This window comes from Lagenorhynchus albirostris, chromosome 7, assembly GCF_949774975.1.
Source record: "Lagenorhynchus albirostris chromosome 7, mLagAlb1.1, whole genome shotgun sequence".
In the NCBI taxonomy this organism is placed as follows: Eukaryota; Metazoa; Chordata; class Mammalia; order Artiodactyla; family Delphinidae; genus Lagenorhynchus; species Lagenorhynchus albirostris.
The window spans coordinates 36,946,551-36,964,360 of record NC_083101.1 but is presented as its reverse complement, the minus strand read 5'-3'; the positions used below and the strand labels follow the sequence as shown (position 1 = coordinate 36,964,360).

The 17,810-nt window shown below is 50.9% G+C and overlaps 3 protein-coding genes across 4 annotated transcripts; 1 reads left to right on the top strand and 2 right to left on the bottom strand.

Annotated features, from left to right (window-relative positions):
* Positions 1-1,405: 1,405 nt before the first annotated feature.
* Positions 1,406-4,103, bottom strand: SIT1 (signaling threshold regulating transmembrane adaptor 1). Its single transcript, XM_060153196.1, is given in 7 exon segments — positions 1,406-2,118; positions 2,210-2,271; positions 2,359-2,417; positions 2,504-2,639; positions 2,767-2,881; positions 2,884-2,943; positions 4,059-4,103. Coding segments are annotated over 7 exon segments (711 nt in total). The 3' UTR covers positions 1,406-1,884.
* Positions 4,104-7,424: 3,321 nt separating this feature from the next.
* On the top strand, positions 7,425-10,388 carry CCDC107 (coiled-coil domain containing 107). 2 transcript variants are annotated; one of them, XM_060154879.1, is made up of 6 exons: positions 7,425-7,624; positions 7,713-7,873; positions 9,604-9,664; positions 9,753-9,843; positions 9,940-10,052; positions 10,136-10,388. In XM_060154879.1, exons 1-6 carry the CDS (start codon positions 7,519-7,521, stop codon positions 10,381-10,383), a joined length of 780 nt encoding a protein of 259 aa, XP_060010862.1. In that variant the 5' UTR covers positions 7,425-7,518; the 3' UTR covers positions 10,384-10,388. The 2 variants fall into 2 exon arrangements, with proteins under 2 accessions (XP_060010862.1, XP_060010861.1); XM_060154878.1 differs by having other exon boundaries at positions 7,427-7,624; positions 9,601-9,664.
* Positions 10,389-10,671: 283 nt separating this feature from the next.
* ARHGEF39 (Rho guanine nucleotide exchange factor 39) lies at positions 10,672-14,909 on the bottom strand. Its single transcript, XM_060154880.1, has 9 exons — positions 14,008-14,909; positions 13,702-13,796; positions 13,315-13,435; positions 12,935-13,053; positions 12,265-12,335; positions 11,885-12,013; positions 11,493-11,722; positions 11,151-11,239; positions 10,672-10,967 (listed from the first exon to the last, which is right to left on the bottom strand). Exons 1-9 carry the CDS (start codon positions 14,143-14,145, stop codon positions 10,952-10,954), a joined length of 1,008 nt encoding a protein of 335 aa, XP_060010863.1. The 5' UTR covers positions 14,146-14,909; the 3' UTR covers positions 10,672-10,951.
* Positions 14,910-17,810: the final 2,901 nt, after the last annotated feature.

The window sequence follows — 17,810 nt, the reverse complement described above, 5'->3', positions numbered from 1 at the left end:
CCCCGACTTATTTCCTAGACTCAGGGACCAATTAGTAAGTTGCCACAGTCCTGGCGTTCAGTCCTGAGGGCCTAGGCTAGGGCACGAGCCTCGGTGACAGGCGAGATAAGACGGTAAGAAAAATTCAAGGGTTGTAGGAGGGGGAAGGCAGAGGGTCCAGGCCTCGGGAACTGGGAGGAGAACAAAGTTCAAATAGCACCCAGCTTCAGACAGAGTGAGTCCGCTAGGTTCCGCGAACGGGGGAGGCGGCAGCTCTGAGAGCTACACGGCCAGTGCTTCGAGAAGCCCCGGGAGACTTTCGGGGTCAGCCCCGCACGGTCTGGACTACATCTCCCAGCATGCTGTGGGCAGGGCAGCCTTACGCCTGCGCAGAGGTGGTGACGAGGCCGCGTCGCACCAGGCGGGGGCGCTCGGGGCTTGGTTCGGGCGCCGCGGAAGCCCGCGGGGAGAGGGAGATCGGGGAGCGGAGGTCGGCTTCCTAACTTGGCGGCGTTTAAGACCTCGGCTGCGGCTCCCGGCTCGTCCCAGGAGGTTGGCGGGACCCCTTGCTTCTTCCAAGGTCAGGGCGTCACGTCTCCCAGGCCGCGGACACGTTGAGCCGTCTTTAGCGCAGCAGCCCTCAGAACCCCACATCCCGCTGCCCGCGGTTCCCCGCATCCGGTGCCCGCCCCCAAAGCCATCTTCCCTCCCACACAGGCCCAGCTGCCTGCCGTTAACCGCGACCGGGGCCTCTTCTGGGGAGGCCCAGGTTGGGGGTCCTCAGAGGTCCAGGAACCCTGGGGCATTTGGGTTATTGTGTGTGCGTGGAGAGGCGTGTCGCCCTTCTCATTGGGACCACCATGCTGGTCTCAGGCTCAAGGTTCCCTTCTCTGTGATTTTCTCTGGGACTCTAAGTAGGAAGGAGAGAAGTTTGGAAGTAAAAGCCTCAGCTTCCCCTTTTTTTCTGCTCAAACCTCAGTAGGGTCTGTCAAGAGATCTACAGAGGCTGTAGGGGAAAATGGCCCAGACCTCAGGCTGTGGATGATGGCCCTGGGGAAAGTAGGTCAGAGGGTGGGAAACTTGCAGACCGCAGGTGATGGGAGTGGGGAGGCTCTGTGTGCAAATCCTGGGGACGTTCCCGCAGCAGCTGGGCTCCGGCCTCCACCCGTAGCGCCCACCCCTGCATCACTGATGCTGCGGCCCTTCTTGGCCCCTCTTTCCCAGGTAGACGCTCCCAGAAGTGCTCTGTGCAGAGAGCAGAGGTCACCGCCCCACCATGTGGGGCCTGTTGCAGGTGTGTGGCTTTCTAGGTGAAATCTAAACACTTTTTCAGAAGTTTTATTTAAAAACTTGGGCACATAACAGATGGCAGGATGGAGACTGGTATTCTGCCAGGGTTCTCAAGTCAGAGACCAGGCTTGGGTTTCTCAGGTCACTGAGCTCCAGGACCCCTCCAGCTTGTGGGCTCCTGAGGAGGATGCCCATCTGTGTCCTCTCAGACTCTTACCCCCCCACCCCCACTTCTTGTGTCTGAGGAGACACTGTGGTGTCAGGGGTAGACTAAGAGGCAGCCAGAGTGGGGAGGATCGGGTTAAGCTCCGGAAGGAGTGAGGACCTGGGAGTTTGGGGGTTGAGAGGAATAGATAGAGGGAAAAAAACGGTGGAGAGGGGGCCACTGCCTTTGCTTCCTCCACCCTCAAGAAACGGGGGGCCTGCCATTCCTCTGAGATGTCTCTCTCACAGCTCAGATTGGAAGTTCGGGGAGCATAACTCCTGTGACTGAGCAATGGCTGCCTGTCTTTAGGGGGTGGTTGGGAAACAGTCATGCCCCAGACAGGGTAGCAGTAACCCTGGCAACAGAGGAGGCGGGGGAGTTGTATGCCCCACTGTGCCAGGCCCTCTGTCTCAGCTGGGTGCAGGCTGGCTGTTGGCGTAGGCCTGGTCTGGAAAGGAAGCCCGGGCTCTGCGGGTCTGGGCACACACTGAGGCGTAGAGCTCCGGCTCGGGGCTCGAGGCCTGGGGCTTTGGCTCAGGGTCCAGCACCACCTCCGAGTACTTGATGGGGCTTCCAGGGCTGGGGATCCGGCCCTGAGGAGGCCGCAGCTGCAGCCTGGTATAGCGCATCACCTCCTCTGCAGCCTGGAGTTGCAAGGCTGTTAGAAGTTCACTGGACCCTTGAAAAATCCCCCACTACCTTCCCTCCCCTCTTCTTCAGCCACAACTGACTCACCCTGGCAGGGCCTCCAGGTGTTGGATTCTGTTGGTCTGGCCCCGGTTCTTGAGACAGTCGTCCTAGGACAGGGAACAGGAATCTGGTCACTTCTTGTTCCTCCCCCTGCACCCTGGCCACTGTGCCCCTACCCTCTGAAAGCTTCCTACCTGTCTGTAGATAATGCAGGTTCCCGTACAGAGGGACCTCTTCCGCAGACTCTCCAGGCCTGCAACACAGAGTTTAGGGGATGAGAGGGTGCTTGTTGGTAAGGGGGAACGCTCGATCAACCCATCTCTATTGCCCCCCACTCACCGTCCCTGTCCCGGATGGTTCCTGCTCCAGCCACTAGTCCATTGGAATAAGTGCACAGCCAGTGAGATGAGAAGCAACAGCGTCACAGCCCCTAAGAGGGCCCATAGTCCCCAGGCCTTGGTCAAGGAGGGGATTCCTGTATTTGTGAGAGGATGGGGGTGTGTGTGTGTGTGTGTTACTGCCCAGCCTAACCCTCCAGGTCCCAGCTGGTGGGACATGGAGCCACGTGACCCCTCCCCCTGCCCCTGTCCCGCCCAGCTCACCAGGCGCTAGCAGATCCGTGTAGTTGTCACTTCTGCTCAGACCTGGTGGTACAGAAGCCAAAGTTGCAGGCATCCTGCCCTGAGCCAAGGGGTCAGCCTGATTTATGGCCCAACACAGCTGCGGCAGCCCCCTTTACTCCCACCCCTCCCTGGGCCTGGCCCCCCACGGCTCAGCACCTCCAATACGGGTGGTGGCAAAGTTACTGGTTTCCGGGGAGGAAGGGGGCGGGGAGGGATGAGTGAAAGAACAAAGACACCACCCTGTGCCTGCACCTGCACTACCCAGCAGTTCCTGGGCTTCCGCCCCCACCCCCATCTCTCCCCTGTACCCTGTAGCAACTTCGGCCAGAGAAGAGGCAGGCCTGAGTTTACTGAGCCACTGGGCAGGTGAGCTCATGAAGACCCCAAGGCGGGCAGAAGTGGCATGAGGCGGGAGCGACAAGACAAGGAAGCCAGGCCTTAGGACAGAGATTCCTTTCTGCCACAGGGTGTATGCCTCTTCTCTCCAACTCTGAGTCCCATGACAGAGAACAGAGAACGTATTCCTCAGTGAGCATGTTTTGAAGTGAAATGTGATGAGGGGGCCCCCTGGTACTTACAGTCCCACTACACCCTAAGGCTGACCCGAGGGGCGTGTGTTAAGATGACCTTTGTCGTTGTTATTATTATTGGTATAATAGTTTGGGGGCTAGAGGAAGCTTGATTCCCTCCCCCTGGTCCACTTCATCCAAACTGTCCCTAGGAGCTGTCAAGCTCAAAAGTTAGCTGATTCAGATCCTTCATAGTTCTTAACATGTACACCCTCAAATGTTTTACATCAAACATTGAAAAGGGTTTACTTCCCCAGATCTTGATTTTTCAATGTCCTTCACCAATAAAGACAGTCAGGGTGTCATGGAGAAATGCTTGGCTCTGGGTCCACTCTCAGGAAAGAAGTAGAATGAAAGCTCATATCTGACAGCAGTGATGTACTTGAAAACTAATTAGGACCCAGAAGGATGCAGAGGCAGGGTGAAGGGCTCTACTGGCACATTGCAGCACACTTTGGACCTCAAAAAGGAAGATATTGGGTTACACACATTGGATGGAGGAAAAGAATTCATGAACCCAAGGGTGCCTTTAAAAACACAGGAGCGGGAGTCAGGGAAGGAAAGGTCTTCTTTAGAGAAGATGCCAACTGTGAAGTGTAGTTGTGCAGAATTAGAGAACCACCATCTGCTACCCACAATGCCATCACTGAGCCAGCAAGAATCCTCACGGGTGGTCAAAGCCTTTGTTAAGGAACAGGGTACCAGAGACAGACCACTTGTGATGATGACAGGGAAAGGGACCTTCATCATGACATTCACAGACACCTCTTGAACCAAGTGCCCAAAGTGATGTTCTGTGTCCCTAATGGGATGCAGTGGGAGGAACTCTACATTGCCCATGTGATGTCCTGGACAAAAATGTTCAGTGGGAATCAAATTATGAAGAAACAATTAGGCAAATCTAGAATGGGGGACACTCCACCAGACAAGTGACCTTAAGCTTTCCTAAAAGTCAATATCATGAAAAACAGAGATGGGGAGGGACAGGAGCAGTGTTCTAGATTGAAGATGAGTGGGGGCTGATGGATGTTTTCATTGCCTTGGTGATGTTTGTGCTTTCATGCATTATACATATGTCAGCAATCATGAAATTGTGCACCTTTGTTTGTACTTTATTGTTTGTCAGTTATACCTCAATAGATGTATTTTTTAAAAGAGAATTTTTTTCTAGGTTAAAAAAGCCTGAAGCTAAATGACAGTGTATGAACATTAATTGAGATTCATATTTGGAAAATAAATTTAAAGATGGCTTAAAAAAAAAAAAAAGTTAGCTGAATTAGAGCAACCTCTGCCCCAGATCTGTCCTGGGAAACAGCCCTGTGTTTCCACTTGTTTGCTTCAGGGAGCAGCAGAGTACCTGCCCTGCCCAGAAACAGCCCAACCACATGGGAGGCTGTTGATGTGGGAAGAGGGATTTAAGTTCCAAATATAAACCTTAGACCAGAGGTCAGAGATCTGTTTTGTCTGGCCCATACAATGTTTTTTAAAAATTTAAAATCATTGCAGTAATGTGCCAAGGATGGGGATGGCAGGAGAGATCCTGCCCCTCCAGGCAATAAGAGGGTATTGTCTGTAGAGAATTTAAAAACAAAACTGACTAAAAATCAGTGTCCTTTTTTATTATCACCAAGTTTCAGCAATTCTAAAAAATGTCAGTGATAAAATATTCCTTTCTCAAAAATATTTTGTAGATCTACATTCTAAATTGTTGTAGTTACTGATGAGTTTTAATACTACTATATAAGCTTCAAATTAGCACATTTATATTACTTATCCTTTAGAAGTTTTCTAATCTACGACTTCCGTGGCAGTCCAGTGGTTAAGACTCCATGCTTCCACTGCAGGGGATGAGGGTTCCATCCCTGGTCAGGGGAATTAAGGTCCTGCCTGCGGTGTGGTGCGGCCAGAAAAAAAAAAAAACTATTATAATCTACATGGAAGTTAATCTGTAGAACGCCCAGTTATACAACTGGCTCCTGACGCAAACAGGTTCATTTTACATGTGTTTATAGCCAGAATTAGTTCTTAACCATTTGGAGTTATTCTTTGGTTTGGGCACAATTTCTGTCTCCTATGATATTACACAGTCCTGCATTTAACCAGTAGATTTACAATGAACAATGGTAGCACAGTGATTAAAAAGTCAAATAAAATGACGTTGAGTTACTTTAATTCTGTCATTCTAGGTGACCACTTAGTTTTTATTTGTATTGAAAATTTCTGGAATTTACTGACAAATGGAATTTTAATGAATCTTTGCCAAACATCTTTATGTTTAAGACTTTCTTTTCCTATTTGTATGTCTGTTGCTTCATGTGAAAGAAACTTTTTTGATATGAAAATTAGTAAAAGGCATTCTTTAATCAACTGTGCGTGGAGATTGACAAATCTAGCTGTATTCTCTATTAAATAGGAATATGCAAAAATTACTTTTGACGAATTTGCAGAAGTTAACTTTAAAAAAGAAATTAGAGTTATCCATTACTCAGGTTAAATGTAAGTATAAGTTTTTTGCCCCTTTCTCAAAAAATACAATAATGTAACTAAGAAATATTAACCCATTACCCTTTCTTGTTCTGTAATGTATATTTAATTTTAACTATTTTTTTTATATCGTCAAGATTGTATCTACAGAGTTCAACAAAAGAAATAATTCACTGTTTGAATTTCTGGCCCTTATTAGTTTCTTTTCTGGACACTATTGTTTCATTTCCTGATTATTACTGAAAATAATTTTGTTATATAGAAGAGGAGACTTTTTAAAAGTCTCTCAGGTGTCAAATATGCTAAGTCTGCCACTGATTCCTCGTCAACATTTAAAAACTGGAGATTTCCAAATTTTGAAATCCCGATTTGTTAATCTATTGGAAAAAAATCAGAAGAGCTGGCAATAGTGGGCCCAAATTCCCTAAAGGCAACAATCAGCTGGGGCCCATTTATCCTATTACACCTGGCCTGAACCACTTATTTACATTGATTATGTCAACTGGCTTAGAGTCGAGGATTGGACTACTCTGCTCTGCAGCCCAGGCTGCCTCTGGGTGGTTGGCTAGTCAAATAGGAGAGGCAGGATTCTAGCCCAGGCAGAGATCAAACCTTATCGTGAGGCTTCACTGGTGGTGCAGTGGTTGAGAGTCCGCCTGCCGATGCAGGGGACACGGGTTCGTGCCCCGGTCCGGGAAGATCCCACATGCCGCGGAGCGGCTGGGCCCGTGAGCCATAGCCGCTGAGCCTGCGCGTCCGGAGCTTGTGCTCCGCAACGGGAGAGGCCACAACAGTGAGAGGCCCAAGTACAGCAAAAAAAAAAAAAAAAATTATCGTGTTACCATGCTACACGATAAATGGTGGCTATTACAGGCACTTGCCAGATGGAAAGGGTGGGGAAGAGGAAGCCGTCGCACGAAATGGGAATTGCATAAAAATGATACAGTGATGTATTAGGCCACAGGAGGAACAAGTAGTTAAGGGGAGGAATAAGAAGTAGCTCAGGGGTGTAACTTGCTACTTTCTAGCAAGGTACAAAAGTAGCCGCGCTGAGAATGAGCCCCGTGTGGTTGGTGCGCACGATGGCGCACTGCCTGCGTAACTATAGAAGTAGACGGATGACACCCCCACCAACACGCCGCTCGGCTTTCCCACCAGTTGCGGGATCGCTTCTTGGCGGCCTTAACCGTGAGAAGTAGGGAAGGTCTAACGTACATGCGCACGCGGCACTCTCTGCCAGAGGTCCGGGGACTTTCCCCTAGGCGCAAAGAAGGAACTAGTCCCCAGTTCGTAGCCTAGGAAACAGGCCTTCAGCACAAGCTACATTGAGAGTCTCGCGGTCTAACCTTTTATAGCTCCAAGGGGAAATTTATTTTTCGGTTAGGGTGACGAAATTGGTGGCGTGGCAAATAAAAACCACTTCCAGTTATAATCTTCTAAGACTGTACGCTTCTGGAGACATCCTGGCTAACAGAATACCTATATAGAGGTAAGAAATGAACTAATTTCTTAAATGAACTAAGCTGGACCCACAGTGCTATGCAAATAGGCCTGGCCCCGCCCACACACTGGGTGGGCGTGACCTTCCTGGGAAGCCCGGAGCTGAACGGGCTCGGGAGCGCTCGGGTGCGTCCGACCTACGCCGGTGCCGCCTCGGTTCTCGCGGTGTCTGCCTGCAATGGCGAGCGTGGTGTCGCTCGCGGGTTCGCTGGGGCTGCTACTTGTGTCAGCGCTGCCCGAGGTGCTCGGAGACCGCACCAGCCCCGACCACCGGGCACACCCAGGTACCAGCGAGGGCAGCTGGAGGGAGGCTGGGACTGCCCACAGGCCCCAAACCCCAGCTGTACTGACCGCTTCTGCCCTCCTCTTCAGGGGACGCCGCCCAGGTCGGCCCTGGGGCCACGGAAACCCGGCGGCGGCCGCCGCCGCCACCGCCCAAGAACCAGCGCGAGCGGGCCTGGGCCGGGGCACTGCCCTTGGGAGCGCTGTACACCGCAGCCGCCGTGGCTTTTGTGCTGTACAAGTGTTTACAGGTGCGGGACGACCAGGGGTGGGGATACCCCGAGCCTGAATCTCCCAGGGGGACGCTATGGTACCAAGAAGAAGACACATTTTCCCTTCAGTCTGTAAAATGACAAGAGTTCCCTGGCTTTCTAAGATTATGGGGTTATTTTGAGCATCCAGCGTGGTAGTGGATGTGAAGGGCCCTTGGTAAATTGTAAATAAATAATGATCATCACATTTAATCCTCCCAACAATCCAGTGAAGAGGTTTAGTCACTTGCTCAAGACCACCCAGAGCTAGTAACTGGTGGAGCTGGGATTTGAACCCAGCAAATGTCCATACTACAGTAAGTGCAGTTCCCGGTGAGATTCCAACCTTGGCACGAGCAGTTGATTACTGTAGCCAAAGTGCTTTTAGAGTTCGAGGTAACAAGCAGTCTCAAGTTCTCCTTGGGAAGGAGGCCCTGCAATGTGAACTGACAGTATATTGTGGTGGATTGAAACTGTTGAAATGGAAAGTAGTACCTCCCAGGGCTCTCTCTCCCTTTAGCCCTGGCCCTATCACTTACTTGCATTGGAATATAGAGGGCTGAGCCAATTTGGAGATGATATGAAACTAGAAGGGATGGCTAATCGTGATCCAAAATAGACTTGACAGGCTAGAATGAGGGACTGAATATGATGATGAAATTTTACAAGGATAGATAATAAATTCTATTCTTGGACCCAAGTATAGTATGAAAGAAACATAATTTGGCAGCAGTTTATTATTTGACAAAGTTCAGTTGTGTGATGTGATAACCCACTTCCCAAATCAATGCTAGGAAGGAGGTATTGTGCTTTATTTTCTGATCAGAACACTCCTGGAGAATGTTACTCTCTTGAGGGCACTGTTTTAAGAGCAGTACATGCTCTTAAAACAAACCAGAGTAAAGCAACTAGAGAAAACCGTGTCAAATGAGCACTGACTGCAAAAGATTGGCACTATTAAACCAGAGAAGACGGGGTATGACCAATTTCTTCAAATTCCTGAGGGGCTATCACGTTGAAAAGATATGATTTTGGAAGGCTCTGATCAGTACCATGAAAAGAAGATGCACACAGGACAGTTTCTGGCTTTGTGTATAAACTAACAACCAGAACTTTATCAAACTGATGACAGCTGCTCCTTCCTGGAAGTGTTTCAGTAGACTAAACAACCACGTGTGGGGCATACTGACATGTTGCTTCCTGTCCTGGCTGAGGAGCTGGACTAGTTGTGATTATGATTCTCTGAGGTAAAAACCCACTAGTTTTGTCTACCTGAAATTGTCCTCCTCCTCCTTCTGGCTTTGGAGACTGCGGTAATTTATTTACTTATTTTTTTGTAAATTTATTTATTTTATTTTGGCTGCATTGGGTCTTCGTTACTGTACGTGGGCTTTCTCTGGTTGCAGCAAGCGGGGGCTGCTCTTTGCTGAGGTGTGCAGGCTTCTCACTGCAGTGGCTTCTCTTGTTGAAGAGCACAGGCTCTAGGTGTGCAAGTTTCAGTAGTTGTGGCACGTGGGCTCAGTAGTTGTGGCTCACGGGCTCTAGCGCGCAGGCTCAGTAGTTGTGGCGCACAGGCCCAGCTGCTCCGTGGCATGTGGGACCTTCCCGGACCAGGGCTCGAACCCGTGTCCCCTGCACTGGCAGGCGGATTCCTAATCACTGCACCACCAGGGAAGCCCCAAGACTGAGGTTATTGAGAACCTCATTGCCCTTGCCTTTTTCCACAGCAGGGGAAAGATGAGGCTACTTTTCTCCAGGAGGAGGCAGGCAAGAAGGATTCACTGCAGTCAGGTGGGTTTTGCAGAAGTCTGTACTTGGGGGGGATTAAGGGACAGCAGAAGGTTGGTAACCATTGCTCTCCTTTTCTCCCTTACCCCAGAGCAACAGCTGGCCCAGCTGACACAACAGCTGGCCCAGACAGAACAACACCTGAACAGTCTGATGGCCCAGCTGGAGCCCCTTTTTGAGCGGTACGCAGAGCAATGACCCTGTGGCCAGGGGAACTTGTGGTAGGTGGGAGAGGTGGGCACAGAGATTGGGCAGCCTCTGAGTGGACATATCTGCAGTGTGACTACCCTGGCTGGAGCCCAGCAGGAGCTTTTGCACATGAAGCTACAGGCCATCCATCAGCTGCTACGAGAGAGCAAACCAAACAAGGGTGTGGAGGTTCCAGAACCAGGTACAGGGTTGGGAGGTGAGAGTCTGGTGGAGGTAGAGACAAAGCCTCTCAGACTGGAACATGCCTGATCTTCCTCTTCACAGAGGCCAGCACACCCTTTCCTGAGGACTTATCTATAGAGGAGGACGAGGAAGAGGCTGGTGACAGTCAGGCCTGGGAGGAGCCCCTAAACTGGAGCACAGGGACGAGGAACCTAGCTACTCCCAGGGAAATGGAGCAGGGGCTAAGGAGAAGATGCCGGAAGGCTGCAGCAAAGGGCCCCAGTCACAGCCCCCACCGGGAAGGAGGGACAACAGCTGACAGTTTAGTAAAACAGAGTCTGTTCTTGTGACTGGATGATCCTGTGTGCTTTTTCCATTCCAGCTGGTCACACACACACACACACACACACACACACACACACACACACACACACACACCCATACTAGGTGCCTAAAAACAACTGGGCCTTCTTGAAAAGCTTCCCTTATTAGGACATAAAGAGGCTGTCTTCCAGTGCAGGAGCTGAGAAGACAGAGGGAGCTCCAGTCCTTCTCTTTGTATTCCTGAGGCCGCCATCATGCCAGCCTTCAGGGCACAGAAACCCCTTTTCTCATATTGCATAGCTGAGATAAAAAGCTTCTCCAAAAAAGAAAAAACTTTACTAAAATCCTGTGGGAAAATAAATTATAGAAACTACATACAACATAAAAATAGCTGGTTCAGCTGAGGTTCAGTTGGGTCAGGTTTGGTGTCCGGATTCTCAAGAGCTGTTCAAATGACATGGCGTGTCTTGGTCTCACGCAAACACAGAATGACCCTTCTCAAACTGTGAAGAGTCTGTGTTTTGTTAGTACTGAAGAAGATTCCTTTGTACTCCCGACTCTGAGGTATCCTGGACTCGAATTTGTAAGATTCCTCTAGTTCTTCTGGCTGCTGTGGAGAGAAGATAGTTCAGGCACTGGCATGAGCACTCTATTCTGACAAAACCACCCAGGGTGTTGGATGGAGGAGTGGGGTGAGGGGTGCGAGTGAGTTCCAGACGTGAGAGAGGCCCCAAACTGCTGCCTCCAGCTCGTGGGCCTCACCACAGCACTCTTCTGAAGGAAAATAACTTACCTGCTGGCCAAAGTCAGACTGCGGTACCAGTGCGACAGCTCCTCCTGGTCTGTGGACATAAGCAGTAGCTTCTCGTGGGGAAAGGACAGCTAGGGAGAGACCACCTCTTAGCACATGGCTCAGAAATGTCCAGCCTTAAGCTAAAGGCCCTGCTGTTTCCATTGAGGTAATTTAGGGCTGAAGTGAGAACCAGGTATGAACCCCAAGCCCTACTATGCTCTCAATGTAGGTGGCTCAGTTCCTGTGAGGGGGGCCCAGGCCTAGGAGATGAATGGTGCACAGGCACTTGAGGTATATTTTGGGCCTCTCCTACCTCACCTAGGGCTCTCGCCCGTTACTTACGCTGAGCAGTCCACCACAGGGGCCTCCTGAGTGGCCAAAGACCCTGTGGAGTTGACACTCAGCCATGGGGTAGAGGGCCTGGCAAGCAAAGGTGCCACTCTGCAGCAGATGCAATGGAGGTCGAGGCTTGGCCATGAGGAGTGCATCAGAGAAGAGGAAGAACATTCGGGGCCGAGGCTCCCCTCGGGGAGGCACCACCAGCAGCCAACCCTGGCGTAGGAACCAGCGACCTGGGGGATGGGAGAGCTGTTATTCTGGTGCAGCTTCAGGACCGTGATGCACGGAATAGAAGGAAAGGGAGGCTGACGAAATGGGGGGTATGTGCTGGCAAAAGAGAGGATGGGGGGTAGGAAAAGGGTAGTTTGAGGATTGAGGGGAAGCACACAGACTACCTGAGATAAGCCCCTTTGCCTGCCGTCCACTGAGCAGAGCCTGGACACGCTGGAGGTGCTGGTCATTCTTCTGTTTCTGACTGATGGTGTGGACTCTCTGGGCAGTGTCACTTATCCGCCGGGCAGCCCCTGGAATAATATTCCATGCCCCACTCCCAACACAACTTTGACTTTGGGTGAATGGTGGTGGTGAAAGACAGGCTATTCCAGAGAGGACCAGGGTCAGAGTCTAACTTCTTAAAGAGTATGTAGGGCAATAGGAACATTGTATACAAGTCATTGGAAGATAGGGGCATATCAGACATTGTTGGAGGTCAGAACCAGAAATGGATACAAGAGAAGCAGTCTCCAAGGACTGCTGTGGAGGAGCAAGAACATACTTGTGAGCTGTTCATGGTCAGGGCTGTTGGGACCTGTGTTTTCAGCCAAAGCAATGGCAAGATTCTCATACCTGGAATTAGACAGTTGGAAGTTACGAGGGGAAGTAGAGCTGGGCAAAATTTCCTCTGCCTGACACACAGATCACCCCCTGTACAAACTTCAGTTGCAAAGCCAGGAAAGACCTGCTTGTGGCTATTTTATCCCCCTCTTTCATCTGAGACTCAGAACCTGGGTTCACACCACATGGCCCTCTTCCATTCCACATTGAAGAGTCAGAGGGGCAGACTGACCAAGGTTCAGGAGGCCAGATCCCAAGGTGAAAGTTAATCAACTTAAGGAGGATGCTACAGACAACTAAGTTCTTAACTCATCCGCAGGGACAAATTCTAAGCTAGGCGAGCCTTTCATCTCCAGAAACCCTGTTGCTAACCTTATTACAGGCCCCTCACTTCAGTGTAAGTTCCACAATCCCAGCTAAGGGCCTGAGGCTGCACAGCCCAGGTACTCCAGTGGGTTCACATTTACTCTTGCAAAAAGTTTTTGGGAGCAATTTGTCCCAGGAGAGACACAGTGGGACAAATCCCATGGAATCCCACAAAGCTGAGAGCAGCAATCATACAGACTCAGTATTCCAAGAGAAGTTGGCTGTGTCAGGGTGAGTTCACTCACTGCTGGAGCCTCTGCAGAGGCAGAGGGAGCAGGTCCTGGAGCTGCATACCCCCAAACTCAGGGCGACCTTCCTGAAGTCGCACAAACCTCCGGAAACGTTTGTTCTTCTTTAATTGCTCCTAGAGTGACGGGGAAAGAGTTGGCAGCAAGGAGAGAAGCCTCTCCTACTATTGTATTCTTCGGTGTACACATCCCCAGCCCTCAGGAAGCTGTGTGCTCCTGAGAGAACCCCGTCTCCCTACAGGGAACTTAGTACAGAGCTGGACACCCACAGGGCTCTATAAATGCAGGAACAGTATAAATGAAGTTTGGGTCTGCAGATGAAGAGGCAATGTATGGAGGAAGAGGGGAAGGAGGACTTGAGGTCATCTTCAGGTTACCTGCAGGGTGGTCCGGGACCTCTCAGCGTTGGCAGCAAATTGGGTGTAGAGCTCCAGGTGGGGGCAGAAGCCCTCCAGCCCCTGTCCCCAGCGCCCTCCTTCGAGGTAGGGAAGCAGCTCTCTGCGTAGGTCAGGACAATAAAAGAGCAGCCCAAGAACTACTCAAGCACCACCTCTTTTAATTCTCCTACCCCTGCCCCGGAGGTAGTGCTATTACCCCATTTTACGGGTGGAGAATTGGGGCAGATTAAGGCACTGGGCCAAGACCACAAGTGAGGTAACTGGCAGACTCCGAATGTAAACCGGGGTCGCTCCGACTCTGAGCTCCGCGCACTGCCAGAGGCCAGAGCTCTCCCTCCTTTCTCTTCCCACGCCCCTTCTACTCACTGGCTGGCGCCGTAAATGAGCTCCCAGGGCCCAAACAGGGCCTGGCGCTCTGGTGGTCGCAGGGTGCCCTTGGCTCTCAGAATCCCCACGAAGTACTGCGGAAGGAGAGAATACCGGCATGCAGTCCGCAGAAACATGAAGCCAGTGCCAAGGCGCCGCTAGAAACTGTGTAAGTCGGCCTGAGGTCCCTACGTGCAGGCGTCCAGGTCAGGACCCACGGTACCCCAGTCAGGGTCACCGACCTCGTAGGGGCCCTCTCACACCCAGGGGTCCCCGCCCCTACGGGAGGGTGTGCGGGCCCCGCACCGTGGCCACCAGCCCCAGCTGTTCCTGGTAGCGCCGCTCGGTCTCCAGCAGCTCCCGGGCAGTGCAGGCGCGTTTCCGCTCCCAACGGGCACGCTGCTCTTGCACCGGGCACCGTACGCTGGGGCCCGGGCTTTCCATGCCGGACTGGAGGGTCGGTACTTCCAGCCGCAGCCCGCCGGAGATTCAAATCCCAACGGCTCAGAGGGCGGGGCCGTGGGGGCGGGGCCTTGGAGGGGAGCGCGCCCTCTGGCGCCTAGAGGCTGCGCGCAGGACGGAGCATGCGCAGCTGCCAGCTGAACCGCATCAGGTCACCGCCAGGGCGGCGCTGCCGGTGTGCGGCACCTTTCGGGGCAGGGCAGGTTGGGGCAAGTGGGTGGCCCTCCTTTGAGTAGCACTAAGTTGGGGCAGCAGCGTGGACTTTGAGTCAGGAGAGTTGGGCGTTTAGACACGGGCAGGGTCGCAGTGCCCCACCTGTAGAATTAAGATTCTGTCCTGGGCCCATGCCAGACACCGGGGTCCAGTTGTCCCCAATGCTTTTATTACTAGGAATCCTCACGGGTCACCAGGTTTTGAATATTTTGGCCCCCGGAAAAGTTGATAGGCTTTAAGTCACTAACTTGCTTTCTCTTTCCATACTGATCCAAAACCTGATAGCCAGTTAGCTTCCTGTCAGCAAGTGTCAATAACTAACATGGTGGGTCGGAATTGCTGTAATTCTGGCCAAAAGCTTAGAGTTGATGAGTCTGTGTTACCTAGTCCAGAGATAAAATGTACCAGATTTTCTTTACTTACTTAGGTCTTTTTGAAAACTGGCAATAGCCTTGGAGGGTAAATTAGCAGTGCCATTTTGTCAGTATGCATGAGATATCTTAAAATGTGCCTACTCTTCTAACCCAGCAATTCCACTTCTAGGAATGCATCCTAAAAAATAGATATGTGGGGCTTCCCTGGTGGCGCAGTGGTTGAGAATCTGCCTGCCAATGCAGGGGACACGGGTTCGAGCCCTGGTCTGGGAGGATCCCACATGCCGTGGAGCGACTGGGCCTGTGAGCCACAACTACTGAGCCTGCGCGTCTGGAGCCTGTGCTCCGCAACAAGAGAGGCCGCGACAGTGAGAGGCCCGCGCACCGCGATGAAGAGTGGCCCCCGCTCACCGCAACTGGAGAAAGCCCTCTCACAGAAACGAAGACCCAACACAGCCAAAAATAAAAAAAATAAAAAAAAAAAAATAGATATGTGGACAAAAACATATGTACTAGGATGGGTGGCAAGATGTTGTAACAACAGAAAACTGGAAATCACTTAAATGCCCAATGGTAGAGAATTGGCTGGGAAAATTATGGTAGAGCCATTTGAAGAATAATCTGAAAGCATTAATGATGTAAAAAAGCTATCAATATGGGAAAACACATAGTGTATTGACGAGAGAAAAAAGGCAGGCCATAAAACTGTGTACAATATGATCTTATTTAGGTAGTATAACATATCTATGACTGGAAGGATAAACAATCGAAAGGTGATTGTGGCTTTTATCTCTGGGTGATGGGATCAAAGATAATTCATTCAACAAATATTTATTACGCACCAAATCTGTTCCAGGCACTGGCCCACTGAGGGGGTGAATGGGATAAATAGGGTGACTTTTAAAATTCCCTTATACTTTTCTGCTTTTTCCAAGTTTTCTGCTTGAGCATGCCTGCATTACTTTGTAATTAGAAAAAAATGCTATTAAAAAGCAAAATGTTAGAAACTTTAGACCCTATTCCTACCACTGAGGACTCCTAAGAATCTGGGCCCGAAGCCAAGAACCAGGGTATTGTCAGGATTCTGAGGCCGCCTCTAGCTCTCTGACATTCTAAGTATGCTGAGGAAGGAGAAATGCTGGCCTTAGATCAGGGAAAAACTTGAAGGGCTCGATGGAGGCAAGAGAGAGTTTGGGTCAGACTGTACCTTGGACAGGTCACAGGGGAACTGGTGATGCCACATAGGTGGAGGACTGGCTACACTGTCTCAGGTGAATGTGGGACAGTCCACACTAAGAGCTCAAGGGTGGAAGGGGGCAGATAATCTCATGACAATTGGTATCACCATGAGCCCAGGTAATGGGAACAGAGCACACTCCCAGGGCGCAGTCAGTGATGGGTGTGTTTGGGTATCCTGCCAGTGTGCGAACGTGCTTTAGGTGGATGGAAGAGGACAGGGGAATAGAGCCTGCTGTGAGCTCAGGTTGGGAAATCACTCAACTTTTGAGGAAGAAGAGGGCAAAGCTGAGCAAGACACAGTGAGGACACTTGGAGACAACTGATTCCCTGGGGACCCAGTGTCCCACAGAGCAAGTCAGGCACACCATATTCTGCCCGCAGCTCTCCCCTAAAGCCAAAGGAAAGAGGGGCCAGGGAAGACGGTTAAGAATCCGCCTGCCAATGCAGGGGACACGGGTTCGAGCCCTGGTCTGGGAAGAGCCCACATGCTGTGGAGCAACTAAGCCCATGCGCCACAACTACTGAGCCTGTGCTGTAGAGCCCCTGAGCCACAACTACTGAAGCCCGCGCGCCTAGAGCCCGTGCTCCACAATAAGAGAAGTCACCGCAATAAGAAGCCCTCATATTGCAGTGAAGAGTAGCCCCCCACTCAATACAATTAGAGAAAGCCTGCGCGCAGCAGCAGCAAAGACCCAACGCAGCCATAAATTAATTAATTAATTAAAAAAAATAAATTTAGGGCTTCCCTGGTGGCGCAGTGGTTGAGAGTCCGCCTGCTGATTCAGGGGACACGGGTTCGTGCCCCAGTCCGGGAAGATCCGACATGCCGCAGAGCGGCTAGGCCCTTGAGCCATGGCCGCTGAGCCTGCGCGTCCGGAGCCTGTGCTCCGCAACGGGAGAGGCCACAACAGTGAGAGGCCCGCGTACCGCAAATAAATAAATAAATAAATTTTAAAAATAAAAATAATTGGGGGGGGTGGAATTCCCTGGCAGTCCAGTGGTTAGGACTCAGTGCTTTCACTGCTGGGAGCCCAGGTTCAATCCCTGGTCAGGGAACTAAGATCCCGCAATCCACGTAGCTCGGCCAAAAAAAATTTTATTTCCTCTGTCCTTTAATTACCCTCAACCTCTGCTTTCAACTCACTGGAGAAGCCCTAGGGATGCTTTGAATAATAATTACCAGTCATTCTACAAAAATTAAATGCCTCTCACGCACCAGGTCTTATGCCAGGCATGGAGATGAAATGGGGGACAAGAGAAATGTGACCCCTGCCCTTATGAATGCTTTTAATCCAGCATGACACACATGGTAAGGAGTCACCATAAAGTGAGATACACGTTACAAAGGAAATATAGGCTTCTATGCATGCAGGAGTGAAGGGACTGGCCCTAGCCTAGGAGTCAGGGAGGCTTCTTGGAGGAAGTGACATGTGAACTGAAGGATGCCAGGAGGATAAACAAAACAAAACCTGGCTAGGCAGGGCCGGCAATGTGGGTGCGGTGGACAGAGAGACGAATAGCATGGACAAAGGCTCGGAGATAAAACACACATGCACACGCATGCAATGCATTCAAGGAACTGCTATAAGTTTAATAAGACTAGAGCACAGATTGCAAAGGAAAGTGTGATGAGAAAGGAAACTGGAGAGGTAGACACAGGCCAAACCATAGAGGGAATTTATATCAGTAAGACTGTGTCACAAGTAATCGTAAATCAAAGTGGCTAAACGATAAGATAAGATAATTTATCAGCTCATGCAACTGAAAAGTCCAGATACGGGGGGGGGGGGGGGGGGAGGCGGGGGGGGGGGGGGGGGACGA

Bases quoted from the DNA above. Each gene is read 5' to 3' on its own strand.
- CCDC107 (XM_060154878.1), top strand. From the start codon at position 7,519: ATGGCGAGCGTGGTGTCGCTCGCGGGTTCGCTGGGGCTGCTACTTGTG. The intron at 9,844-9,939 runs GTACGCAGAGCA...ACATATCTGCAG, and splicing joins CTGGAGCCCCTTTTTGAGCG to TGTGACTACCCTGGCTGGAG. The intron at 10,053-10,135 runs GTACAGGGTTGG...TCCTCTTCACAG, and splicing joins TGTGGAGGTTCCAGAACCAG to AGGCCAGCACACCCTTTCCT.
- ARHGEF39 (XM_060154880.1), bottom strand. From the start codon at position 14,145: ATGGAAAGCCCGGGCCCCAGCGTACGGTGCCCGGTGCAAGAGCAGCGT. The intron at 12,336-12,934 runs GTGAGTGAACTC...GTCTAATTCCAG, and splicing joins CCTCTGCAGAGGCTCCAGCA to GTATGAGAATCTTGCCATTG. The intron at 12,014-12,264 runs GTATGTTCTTGC...ATATTATTCCAG, and splicing joins TGACCATGAACAGCTCACAA to GGGCTGCCCGGCGGATAAGT.